Source organism: Nothobranchius furzeri, chromosome 2, assembly GCF_043380555.1.
Source record: "Nothobranchius furzeri strain GRZ-AD chromosome 2, NfurGRZ-RIMD1, whole genome shotgun sequence".
In the NCBI taxonomy this organism is placed as follows: domain Eukaryota; kingdom Metazoa; phylum Chordata; class Actinopteri; order Cyprinodontiformes; family Nothobranchiidae; genus Nothobranchius; species Nothobranchius furzeri.
The window spans coordinates 14695608-14709038 of record NC_091742.1 but is presented as its reverse complement, the minus strand read 5'-3'; the positions used below and the strand labels follow the sequence as shown (position 1 = coordinate 14709038).

General features: G+C 42.7%; 1 protein-coding gene across 1 annotated transcript in view; it reads right to left on the bottom strand.

Annotated features, from left to right (window-relative positions):
- galnt14 (UDP-N-acetyl-alpha-D-galactosamine:polypeptide N-acetylgalactosaminyltransferase 14 (GalNAc-T14)) overlaps positions 1 to 6451 on the bottom strand; it is a 198290-nt gene extending 191839 nt beyond the window's left edge. The window contains exon 1 of the mRNA XM_015947783.3: positions 5856 to 6451. Coding sequence (XP_015803269.1) covers positions 5856 to 6011 — 156 coding nt within the window. The 5' untranslated portion in view covers positions 6012 to 6451. The remainder of the gene's footprint in view (positions 1 to 5855) is intronic.
- Positions 6452 to 13431: the final 6980 nt, after the last annotated feature.

Here is a 13431-nt window from a genome sequence, read left to right as displayed (position 1 = left end):
GTATGAGGTGAAGAGCTCTGATATACAGGAGGGGCTTGCTTCTTCCACAGACATCATATACATAGACTGGCACTCTAAATTGGAGCTAACATAGAAGCGGGCCACCATCTTGGTTGGGTTCCCATTCACCCCCAGTGCTTTTTTTCTACTGAAGAAAATGTTTACCAGACTAAAATCCAACAGGTCGGCTAGAAAAGACTATAGTAATCCCACCTGATCTGTCTTCAATAGTACACTGGTTGTTGCAACCGCAGGCAGCACAAAAAACGGGCAAAGTGGCTCACTCTGCGTTGACTCCAGTTGGGTTTGGAAAGTGAGGAACCCATCCAATATGGCGATGATGCTTTTACGCTCTCCGGTGCCCAATGACGCATCTATGAATTCATGTCTGTGTCTCCATAACTCCTATAGCCAAACACTGGTGGATGGGTATTTACTCACATATGGAGAGTTTAGAGGCAGTAGGGACTCGCATGGCAGCACAAGAGGACGCCAAAAGTGAGATTTACATAATACGTCCCTGTGATTAACCAAAGAAAATTTTCCACACAAAGGTTTGGTCTGAATGACGGATTCAAACAGAAAATGTTTGATTTTTCTGGTTTTTGTTCTGCTCAAACATCTTTTGTGTGTGAGAAGGTCTTCCTCGCTGCAGTGGTTTGAACTTGTCTGAATAATGAGCCTCCACATCAGAAGCAGCCTCGTGTATTCTCCTATTGCTGCAACAGACGCAGCCTGTGAGCGCGCTAACGATCGTACAAGCCTACCTTTACCTGACGCCTTAAAGCCCATGGCTTTACACGTAGTGTAAAGCCATGGGCAGGAGTATCGTGACTTGAAATAAGACTTTAGGTCACACACACAGAGACGTTCTACGAACAAACCATCCTGCAGAACAAAGGTTCCCTCATTAGTGCAGAGCTAGCAGAACAAGTCTATACAGGTTCAGGATTAGGTCTGTAGTGGTTTCATCTGTTTCTCACCTCCAAACTAGTTTCAATACATTCCAGGTTTCATACTGAAGACGACAAACTGAGATTCAGGTCGACTTTCAGGGAGAACATTAGATATCTGACATCTGAAACCACATCCTGTTCACACTAAATTAAATCAACACCAAGATTCTCAAATTACGAAAGTTTATTTTCAGTCAAGTGCAATCTCTCACTAAACTGTGTAAATCTGCCATTTTTACAGGTCTGGTTCACTAAGAAACACTATGTGTAGCACCAAAATTTTATTCAACTCCAATCACGTCATTATTCAGAAAACTATTATTCATAGCCCCACCCACCTCAGCTTGGGACCGCCCACAGGAAGGGGAGAGCAGAGCACGCCTTGGCTAACAGAAGCTAACCGTTAGCAACACTAAGATAAATCATCACCATTGCATTTTTACGCAAGGAGGGAGAACAAACGAAGGCAGCAGAAGAGTTACATTGCCAGCATCTCCTCTACGTGGGCTCAGGTGTGGCGCTGCGTCATGGCTGTGACGCCCCCCACCCCCCAGCTGTCACGGGAGTAGCATGGTAGCAAAACGGTCCATGGATTAACCCCCTTCCCCGCCACGGATGGAAACATTTCTAGGGTAAACACTCTGTTTCTTTTTGTTCATAAAGCGCTTTACCACCACGGGTCACAATGGTTCAAAGTGCTGGACACGGGCAAAAATACGACCGAATGTTACAACAGATAAAACTCTCAATAAATAAGATTGATAAAAGAATATACCAGATAAAAATGAAAAATCCTAAAGAATAAAAAAATGAGCTTGATACGGTGGCATGGTAACTAGTCCACATAACACTCTAGAAAGCAGACCAGGGTCCAACAATGCAAAAATATAAAATAAAAAAGAAATCAGCAAATCAGGGGCCATACTTTTGCATATCATGAATATTAACAAGTAAATGGTAAATGGCGTGTATTTATTTAGCGCCTTCTTAGGGTTCAACAACCCCCCAAGGCGCTTCACAACACAGTCAGTCATTCACACGCTGGTGGTGATGCAGCCACAGCTGCCCTGGGGCGCGCTGACAGAGGCAAGGTGGCCGAATGCAGGCACCACCGGTGCCCCGGACCACCACCAGCAGGCAGGGTGGGTTCAGTGTCTTGCCCAAGGACACAACAGCAGCTAGGGATGTAAGAAAATATCGATATCCAATCCAATCCAATCCAATTTTATTTATAAAGCGCATTCACAAGGCATTACAACCAAACAAGGCGCTGTACACTAAAAATGTTGGTTAATTAAACAGGCGTTATATAAACATGTCGAACACAGATAAAAGATAAAAAGGAAATACAAGAAAATTCCCAAAAATAACAGCTAAAAATCATTAAGACACAGGGTGAAGTAAAAATAGGAAAAAACATTTTACAAAGAACCTCAATAATACGGAAGTCGATAATTGTGGAGTCAGTTTTTAAACAATGCAGATGTCAGTGAGGTTCATAATTATGTTGTATAAGCTAGGTTGAAGTAGTGAGTTTTCAGGCGTGATTTAAAAATGCTAGCTGTTGGTGCTTGCCTCACTAGCAGTGGTAATGCGTTCCACAGCTTCGGTGCACAGACAGAGAAAGCCCTCTCTCCACGGCTTTTTAAACGTGCATTGGGAACAGCTAGGAGGAGCTTATCTTCAGACCTGAGAGCACGCGGCGGGTTGTAGTAATGGACAAGTTCACACAGATATGGAGGAGCTTGATGGTTCAAGGATTTGTAAGTGAGAAGCATAATTTTTGGCACATATATTAGGGCTGAACGATTTTAGGAAAAGATTGAATTGCGATTTCAGTTCAATTCACGATTTTCTTCAAACAAAGGTCCAACACTAGCCTGCCAAGCTATCCTGTAACCTAGCACAACAAATCATTCACATTAATATTTACTATCTACTAATACAATAAAAACAGTTAAAGCTGTTAATGTTTTCTCCCATTATTATCTATTTTTATGTGCTTGTGTTTTTTATCTAGAGAGGTGCTTTAAAAAAAACATGTTCTTGTTCTACTCCGGAAATGCAAAGAGGACATCTGAAGGTAGAAACAGCTTTCATGTGTATTAATGCAGTTTCCCCTGCAGCACCAAGGCAGGCTGGCTGCACTTTTCTAACCATTTTTAAGAGAAGTTGAACTTTCCAGTAAGGATGCATACAGATACTTGGATCTGAGTACTCACCGATAACGATTGCCGATACTTCTACCACACACAAAAAATGCAATGATTTAGAACACAGATTTTATTTTCTTCTCTGCTTTCAACAGGAAAAGACTGTGAGGTAGATAAAAAGTAAAATATATGAATAGAGATCATCACAAAACTCAATTATTAGGTGAACAGAAATGACAAGTTGCAGTGAAGCCATTCATGGTATCAGTCGGTTCCTGGTATCGGTTAACTTTTACCGATAGTGGAATCGGTATTGGTGCATCCCTACTTTCAAGTCAACTAAAGTGCGTGACTCCGCACTCATGGATGCTTTCTTAAAAAGAGCAGATTATGATTGTAAGAGATTTAATCCATGAATGCAGCCGGCTTCCTCTCCTCCTCCGCGGGTGTGACCTGGTCTTGGTCACACATGAAAGTACAACCAACCACATGTAAAATGGGTTTGACTTCTCTGACCAGAAGTAAAAAGTTATAATAAAAATTAATCTGAAGGAAATCTGATTACTCTAAATTCTGTTGGGTAGATGCAGAGAAAAAATAAATCAAATGACAAACTACAAATCGGTGCAAAAAAAAAAATGGTGAAAACTTTCATCTCAATAAATTTGAATACTGAGTTTACATTGAAGTCCAACATCGTGATGCAAAACTCACAACCAGCCACGTCCTGCAGAGGGCCGGAGTGAAACTCGACCCTTTGGTCCATAAAACATAAAAACTGACTTCCTGCGTCTCGTTTCATAACCTCCCTCCAAAACCGCCTGATAACATGTTATATCACAGGAATCCACGGAAATATAACACAGCCTGTCTGAAGGCTTCCACTTAGTACCCGGTGTGCTTTCACAGCTCAGTCAGAAAACTCACAGCCAGGTCTTAGACCTGAGGAGGTCAGAGGTCAACATGCGCAGAATATTAAACCCATGTTTAAGAATGATACGTGCAGTTATTGGACTTCTGTGCAAGCCGCAGTTTGGCCACAACGAACACCATGTTCGAACATAAGGACGCCCATCGGTACACTTGGTACCAGGGCAGCCTAGGTCACAGGTCGATGATAGACTTTGTAGTCGTATCATCTGACCTGCAGCCGTATGTTTTGGACACCCGAGTGAAGAGAGGAGCGGAGCTGTCAACTGATCACCACCTGGTGGTGAGTTGGATCAGATGGCAGGGGACGATGCCGCGTAGACCTGGCAGACCCAAATGCATAGTGAGGGTCTGCTGGGAACGTCTGGCAGAAGAACCTGTCAAGACGGTCTTCAACTCCCAACTCCGGCAGAGCTTTGACCACGTCCCGAGAGCAGTGGGGGACATTTACTCCGAGTGGGCCTTGTTCCACTCTGCGATTGTTGAGGCGGCTGTTGCTAGCTGTGGTCGCAAGGTGGCTGGTGCCAGTCATGGTGGCAACCCCCGTACCCACTGGTGGACACCAGAGGTTCGGGGAGCCATCAGGCTGAAGAAGGAGGCCTACAGGGCGTGGCTGGTCTGTGGGTCTCTGGAGGCAGCAGACACGCACCAGATAGCCAAGTGGGGTGCAGCAGTGGCAGTTGCCGAGGCAAAATCTCGGGCGTGGGAGGAGTTTGGTGAGGCCATGGAGAAAGACTATCGATCGGCTCCAAAGAGGTTCTGGCAAACTGCCTCCTGGACAACTCCCTGGGGAGGTGTTTCAGGCATGATCTTCCGGCAGGAGGCCCCCGGGTCGACCCAGGACACGTTGGAGAGGTTACATCTCCAATCTGGTCCGGGAACGCCTTGGGGTCCTGCGGGAGGAGCTGGTGGAGGTGGCCGGGGAGAGGACGGTCTGGAGCTCCCTAGTTGGGATGCTGCCCCTGTGACCTGGACCCGGATAAGCGGAGGAAGACGACGACGACATGCAGCTTTCTGCTCCGCTTCTGGACAAAAACAGCTGTTTCTGAAGGAGCTAAGCCAAAGAAATGGACATTTTCTGGGTTTTGTTCTACGAGGAATCAGAAAATATATTTTCATACTTTAAATTAACAGAGGAAACTTTCATCGGTCTTGAATAAACCAAATAAAAGCTTCCCAGAATTCCTCAAACTGATTATTTCTGTCTCACGATAGAAGAAGCATTCCTCCTAAGCAGAAGTCAACTCCTCAGCATCTGAGGAAGCTCCTGACATCCAGACACATCCAGAACACCTACACAGCTGCAGGTGAGGAGAGGTAGGATCAATAGTTTATATAACCAGAACAGGAGGGGATGTGATTGTTTAGCATGAAAAGATCACCTGATCATCAGGCTCTGGGTTTGATAGGAAACTCAAATTAAAGAAGATAAAGTAACCTATTAGAGGGTAAAAATATTCTTAATAAACAGGAAACAAGTTTTATAAGGATGTGTCTCAACATTTAATCCTTATGAGACTGTTTAAGCTGAATGTCCAAATTAATTTACAGATTAACTGTTTTGTCAAAACAAGATAAAAGGATCAAATTGTTCTGTTCTAAGTTCATTTTATGCTCATTTCTTACATTTTAATCAGGAGAAACGTTCATTAAATGTGATTTTACTGTTGTTTTTATTAGTATTTAGATTCTGGACCAAACGCAAACAGCTGAAGTTCAAATATAAGGAGATAATGTGAGAAAACAGTCAAAAAGAAACATTTGCAGTCCTAATTTTGCCTTAATGAGCGAACTTTAGCGTTTATCTCTACTCCACCTGGTTGTACAGAGCCTCTCCGCCTCCCGCTGCTCCTCCCGCTCCGGTACCGAGCTCCGGTAACTTCCTCCGACTCAGCACCAGCAGGTAAACCAGCGCTCCCAGCCACACCAGCACCGCCACGGCCACCGCCAGCTTCCGACAGAGACGCTTCATTTTCCGGTCCGGAGGAGCCGGCGGCGCCCGCAGCCCGGCTGCTGCTGCTGTCAGAAACCCATTTGTCCTTTTTACCGGAAACAAAAACCCAAATAAAAGAAGGTGCGCGAGCTGCCAGGTTCCTCCAAGCGCGCGCTGCCTCAGAACTTGGTGATCTCGCGCGCCTCAGACACGCCTGACGGCGCAGCGCACGTGCGCAGAGTGTTGTCGCTGGCTGAGGTAGTCCAGGACACTCTTGGATGGTGCAGCTCCACCTGCTGGGTTCTGGGTCCGGACCGGGACAGGTCAGGAGGAGAGAGAGTCACTTCCGGTGCACGTGGTCTAAGTTTAGGGTCCCACGCTTGCAGGATTTGAACATAAATAAAACCACAACTTTAACTGGAGAAACCTCTGCTGAATATAAAAATGGAACCACCTTTGAAAAATCACACAAGTCAAATAATTCCCACTTCCTCTTTTATCTAGCTGACAAATCCTAAAGCATTCCCGAGCCAGAAGGTTCTGGAAGTGGGCTGGAGGATGACATTCCCTGCCTGTTCTCGGAAAACCTCAGCTGAATCTTTTTGATGAGGAGGAGCAGTGGCTCTACTCCTGATGATGAGGATGATGATGACGCTCCTCCTCACCTGTGAGGATAAACCTGTCCACCTCAGAGAGGAAAATGCCTTCAGTCGTGATCCAGATCAGGATCAGGGAAGTCATTCCTACATCCATATCCAGTAAAACTGGGAATAAACTGTTTTCCTGCAGGAATGAGTTTGATATTTAAAACAACTTATTAAGATTTCACTGTCTCTGCTGTTCAGATGACTGTGTTCATCTTTTATTTAGTTGTTCTTTTATGACAGCTCGTTTGTTTTCTAACGGAAGAACATCAGCAGGTTTTCCCAACATTCAGAATTCCTTTTACCTTCAGGATCAAGATGCTTACCTGAGCCACCGCAGGTGTATCGGACAGGTGGGATCTTATTCTCACAGGGCCAGAATAAGAATGAGAACCAAAATCTAGAGAAACGATTCTCCAACAACAGACGAGGTGGGAAAACATCTGAGACAAAAGAGATCAACGGAGAAAAAAAGGTTTTCATTTTACAGCAGAAACAAAAAGAAAAGCAGCTTTTCCACATTTTGTTTTGATAAATGATCCCACTGAGAGCACATCTGTGTCTGAGATTGTGAAGAAAACACGTAGCAAATAATTAAACTTGTTGTCTTGCTTCGCCATCTAGTGTTCATCACGAGTAACAGCCGGTAACAGCACGGGCACTGCTACTATAAGCAACAAAAATAACCTCTAAAACGTTTTGGACACGAGATCATTTTAATCCAACTAAAGCTGATAAAAGAAGAGTTTGTGGGAATATTTTTGGTTTATGATGAAAATAAAAGAAACTAAAGTGGAAACAACATGTTTGCATCTATTTTATTATCATAAATAACTCCAAATAGGTTATTTTGTTCCCATTGTTGGTAAAAACCAAACTGTCAGATGGTTCTGTTAAATTAATCTGAGATCATTCAGCTTAAAGAAAACATAATCTGTCAGATTAGGTTCAGCAATCGTTGAAGCACAAACAAGCACAGACTCCACGATGAAGTAGTCCAGAGACAGATGTGGGTTTTAGTTTGTCGATACCGTCTCCAACATGCGGTCACGATCAGCCTACAGGTGCTGCTGATGGTTTTGGGCCCAACATTCATGACTTTGTTTTTCAACTCGTTTGCGTGCTAAACGTCACTAACAACAGACAATGCACATTTGCCTTCTGCTTGTTGTTGGGTATTGTTTACTTCAGGTTGACGAAAAGGTCATTTCAGGTCACAATGGCCACCTTTATGCACCGTTGACTTTGACGTTAGCTCCATCCAGGGGTGGACTGGGACCAAAATTTGGCCGTGGCATTTTTACGAATCGTCGGCCCTCCCCATTGGGAGAGCAGTGGGGGTGTTGCCGCCCGTGGACTCATCTCTATACCAAATGTGAGATCTAATATGGACTGGGGCTGTTAAATTACAAGCAGGGCCAGACCGCTGCGACCGGGAGCCCTGGCCTTCTAGATCAGCTCATTCTCCACGGGCAGAGATCAGCGGGACATTAGCTACATGCTAACACGGTAAAACAACTCCTACGTCATCGCTCTACCGCATTTTTCTTGCTAAAAACGCCTGGAAAAACTCTGTTAGCTTCAGGTTACCATGTAGCTAACGTTCTGCAGATCACCTACTATGGAAGAAGAAGAAGAAAGTATCATTTCTATAGCACCTCTCAAGATAAAAATCACGAGGCGCTTCACAAAAGCAAAAAATGTAAAAATAAAAAAACATTTAGAAAATTTTTAAAAATATATTTAAAATGAGCAAAAATAGGCAATTGTGATTTAAAAAAATGTTAAGAAAGAGAGAGCGTGAACAGGAAAGAGGGAAATCAGTGGATCCTGAGGAAGTTGGAATAGGTGGGGAGAGCAGAATAGAGTGGTGAAGAAGGTCATACAAAAGCCAGCTTGAACAAGTGAGTCTTCAGCTGCTTTTTAAAGGAGTCCATCCAGGCTTTGATAGAGTCTAAGCAGGTGTGTAACAGCTGCAGCTTAGACATCTCATGGGGCTTAAAGGAGATGTACAGTTGGATGTCATCTGCATAAAGATGGTAGGAGATTCCTTTGAAGGAGCTCAGGATGTGCTCAAGAGGAAGCAGATAGAGGAGGAAGAGCAGAGGCCCCAGCACAGAACCTTGTGGGACACCATGGGTAAAGGAGGTGGTGGAGGACCTAAACTTGGAGACGGCCACAGAAAAGGAGCGCTCAGAAAGATAAGAGGAGAACCACTCCAGAGCAGTTCCTGATAGGCCTACCTAGTCTCTCAGCCTCTCCAGTAGCAGGTGATGGTCAACAGTGTCAAAGGCTGCCGTCAGGTCCAACAGGACCAGAACCAGAACCCTGCATCCCTGTGAGTCAGAAGGTCATTAGAGACCCTAAGAAGAGCTGTTTCAGTAGAATGAGCTCTACGAAACCCTGACTGGAAGCTATCATAGATGTTATGTTCATCAAGAGCAGCTGTGAGTTGTTTAGCCACAACCTTTTCCAAGATCTTGGAGATGAACGGAAGTTTAGAGATGGGTCTGAAGCTGCTATGGAGAGAGGGGTCAAGACTCGGTTTTTTAAGAAGCGGGTGGATTACAGCATTCTTAAAGTAAGCAGGGACCTGACCAGAGACCAGAGAAGCATTAATTATAGAGAGCACGCTGGGCCGATGGACTGAAAAGCACTTTTAAACAAAGATGAGGGTAAGATGTGGAGGGGGCATGCAGAGGTCTTCATAGAGTTAACTAGTTTGGTTAACTCAGGCAAAGAAACAGGAGCAAAGCTATCTAGGATAATGGGCCTGTTGGAGTCGGGATAGGCAGCGATAAGGCTGAAGGAGAGATGCTAGATCTAACCTTATTGGAGTGGAGTAGTGTCGGCCCAAGCTGGGCAAGCAATCTCCATCTTCCAGAGATTTCTACCTGTTGCTCAACAAATTCTTGATGATGAACAACCAGCCTTTCTTCTAGAGATTGTTTACTTGGATACCACTTACCTGTCCTCTTCACCACCTTGACGGAGGGGACCACTAACAACCCATCCATGACACGTTAGCCCAGCTAGGCCCACCACCATCACGGTAAGTCTGAAAGCTTCCAGTGCTTTGGGAGAATTTACACCAAAAGCGTCCCTAGAAGCATTGTTTGGGATCAACTCATCATCTTTTAATATTCCGACTCACCGTATCTTCTCATCCCAACTAAGTTTTGCATTTGCTCATGGTCCGCGGGCCTTCTGTGTCCTTTTCCAGTTCCTTCAACTTCCAATGATCCAGTCACCTGATCTTCTCTATCGCCAATCTCCATGATGTAAACATCCAAACAAACACACTCTTTATGACCAAAGTGTGTCATTTTTGTTCCAAAAGAAAATCCAATAATCCAAGCAGGAAAAGGCCGTGGGTGTGGTCGCCCATGTGAACCTTATGTCGATGATGTGAACACACTTTCCCACTCCATTCCTTCAAAAACAGCACACGCTGTTTGTTTCTCCTAGAATTAAATTCCAAGAGTTCATTTCTTACCTTATAAGTATATGAAGGTTAACCGACCCCTGCGACTTTCGGATCCACCAAGACGGTCTCTCCAAAACGGGTGAAGTAGACATGACAGATTGCGTCTGATGTTCTTCTGATGATAACAACTTTATAGCTTAGAGCAAACCAAATTCTTTTTACCGAAACTAATTAGTCATGTTTTAAATTGTTTGTAAAATAAATTTTCTTTTATAAACCTGACTCTTTCTTGAAGTAACGAGTGTGGTTGATCACTGAAAAGGCAAAGAACCTAGATCTTCTGAATTAAATCCTAGAATATTTTGAATAATTACAATAAAGACCTAGCAGGTTAATATTTTATATTTATATAGAATATTACATATTCCTGGTCATAACAAATAAAAATCATCGATTTGCTTATGCTACAGCATGCACAATATGCATATCACAATAAATGGTCAGCTCAAATGTTTGCTACACATGATGCATTCTCTCAATCAAACAGAAGCATGATGTTTTTTAACAAATCAAATAGAGCTCTTCACCCATTTGGCCAATTGGGTGGGTTCTCATAGGTTGGAGTCACGCCCCCGAGGCGGACGGCACATTTAGATGGTTAGCAAACACCTGAGCTAGCTTAGTTCTGCTCTTTTTGCTGATTCTGCTTTTCCCGGGATCCACTGATTGCCTTTTCTTGTTCATTTTCTTTTTCCCTTTCCTCACATCTTTAGCTTTTCTCATTTTTAAATTTTTTTGTTTTTCATTATTTTTGTTCCTGAATTAAGTTTTTATTTATCGCAAGTAATATCGTCATCACAGTACTAACCACTTTATCGAATATTGCAGGTTTTCCTAAGATCGTGCAGCTCTAGTATGGAACTTTTTAAAATTTAAAATACACAGTAAAACTATTTCTCTGTAAAATTACAACAAATGAGGTGACCTCCTGGTGACCCAAGCCAAAGCAGTTGTCAAACTCTAATGACATTTTTGCTGATGTATTTTAAGTTGTAAAAATTCAAATACATAAATTGACAGAATAAAAATTCTATGTCTAAAAGGGTCATACTCTGGTCAGACCAGTAAGTTCCCAAAGCAATGCTAACTGTTCCAACCATGAATTCAGTTACTGATTACTCCAGGATTAGTCAACCAGTAGTGTGTGAAGGCGTGAGTGACTATGTTGTGAAGCGCCTTGGGGGGATATAGAACCCTAAAAAGGCGCTATACAAATACAGACCATTTACCGTCTAGAAGATCTCAAAAACAAATGGCCAGATTAAATGCCTGAATCCATCTAGATTATTTCTTTGACTCAAGAAATTTGGGTTTTATCCTTGACAGCTGTTTTAAATTTGAGAAACAAATTAGTAGTTATTCAAAATGTGTTTTTCATTTGAAATTGCTTAGCAAGGTTAAAGTGTATACTTGCCAAAGAAAGACTTTGAGAATTATTCATTTGCCCATTATGTCTATATTAGATTACTGCAACTCTCTATTATGGTCTTGCCAAGTCTTCACCTACAGGTTGCACAGAAGGCATCTGCTTGTCTGTCAGGGAGGAAACGCAGAGAGCATATTACTCTGGTCCTCCTCTGGCTCCAAGTATACAGGATAACATTTTAAATGTTATATTTTAAAGCCTTAAATGGTTTGGTGCCTTCTTATTTGGCTGAGCTTATTGTTCACACTCCCTTGAGATCCTCATCTAAACGTCTCCTGCGAGTTCTGCTATCAAGGCTGAAGTCTAGAGGGGATAGAGCGTTTTCTACAGCCGCCCCAACACTGGAATAGCTTACCACTGATGATCCTTCTGTTTGTAGTTTTAAAATCTCTAAATTTTAAACACACTTTTTTACTCTCGCTTTTAATAGATTTTTATGTATTTTCCTCTTTTTGTTGTGTTGTTGCGGTTTTTGTTTGTTTGCTGATGTACACTTTGGGCAATCTTTGTATTGCATGTGCTTTAGAAGTAAACTTGACATTGACTTCACCACAGCCACTGGGTGGCGCTGTAAACAGTTTAATGGTGACTCGGAAGTTCACCATCAACCCCAAACACAGATTATATTATTAATGTTTAAAATCAACTCTAGATATTTGATTACATTTAGAAAGATTAATTAAAATTTAGAAGAAGGTAAAAATTATGTCAACATTAATCTGTTTTTGGCGGCCGACGACCCAGATCCAAAAACGTGTTCCTGGTCTGGATTATCCACACACGTGTTTCAGCGTCACAAAACAATTCAGACAGAAAATCTAAGATATTAAAACTTTATCAGCTTTGTAAATAAATGAATGAATGAATATAACTGACAGAAATGTATACGATGCACATGAACTAATCTTAATGTCTTTGTTCACCTCAGAATATATTTCACAGGCATTACTCTGATTCTTTACAGTAAAGAACTTGTTTTAAAGTCAATAATCTTATAAAATAACCTCTAATCTGGGATTATCTGTTGTCGTTACTAATATTTAACATTAAACACCTAAACCCAAACGTTACAGAAATAAACTGAGACAGACACACGTCCAACATCCTCTAATCCAGTTTAATTTCCTCGGCAGAAAATGGAACACGATAAAATTAAAAGAAGGGAAAAAAGACAGAATTATGTTCTTGCTTTATACACTGAACTAAATATGTCACGCTACGCTAGGGTGTAAGTAACTCAAACTGATATAAGGTTAAATAAAGTTTCCTTCAAAAAGGGACAGAAAGGTATTCAGTTTGTTTCTCATTAGCACTCAGAAAAAACAACAGAAGAAGAAACCACAGCACTCCTCCACTCTGCTGCGTCTCCAGGAGGAGGAACCGGAACGTGTGCATGAGGATTAGCATAGTAAAGTGGTGCTTTATGGAGTTACTCTTTTTCTCCAGACGGGAAAACAACAACGTAGAGCTGAACCCCAGACCCGTTCTGAACGGGTCGCAGCGTCACGCCGCCGCTGAGCATCCAAACCAATCAGGAAGAAGACTTTAGCTGTGTCACAAAAAAAAAAAACCCTAGATGCAAGAAACTGAACAATATGCACAGAGTCCGAGCAGTCAGACTGCGTAGGCCAATGGAGGTCAGAGGTCAGGACCGCTACAGGGAGGGGGGAGGTGATCCGGATCTGGGATGTTCAAACAGGAACAGACTGTAGAGGCAGGGAAAGGTCGGAACGTTCGCCCAAATATAATAAAACTATGAATTCTTACCTCGCTAAAGTCACAAAAATGAAAACGGTTCCACATTTACCAGCTTTTGGCTTCGTTTTAAACTCCTAACCAACACCACAGATTTCAATCAGCCGTTTGTTGAATTTGTGTCTTCAGGATCCAAGCTGAACGTTT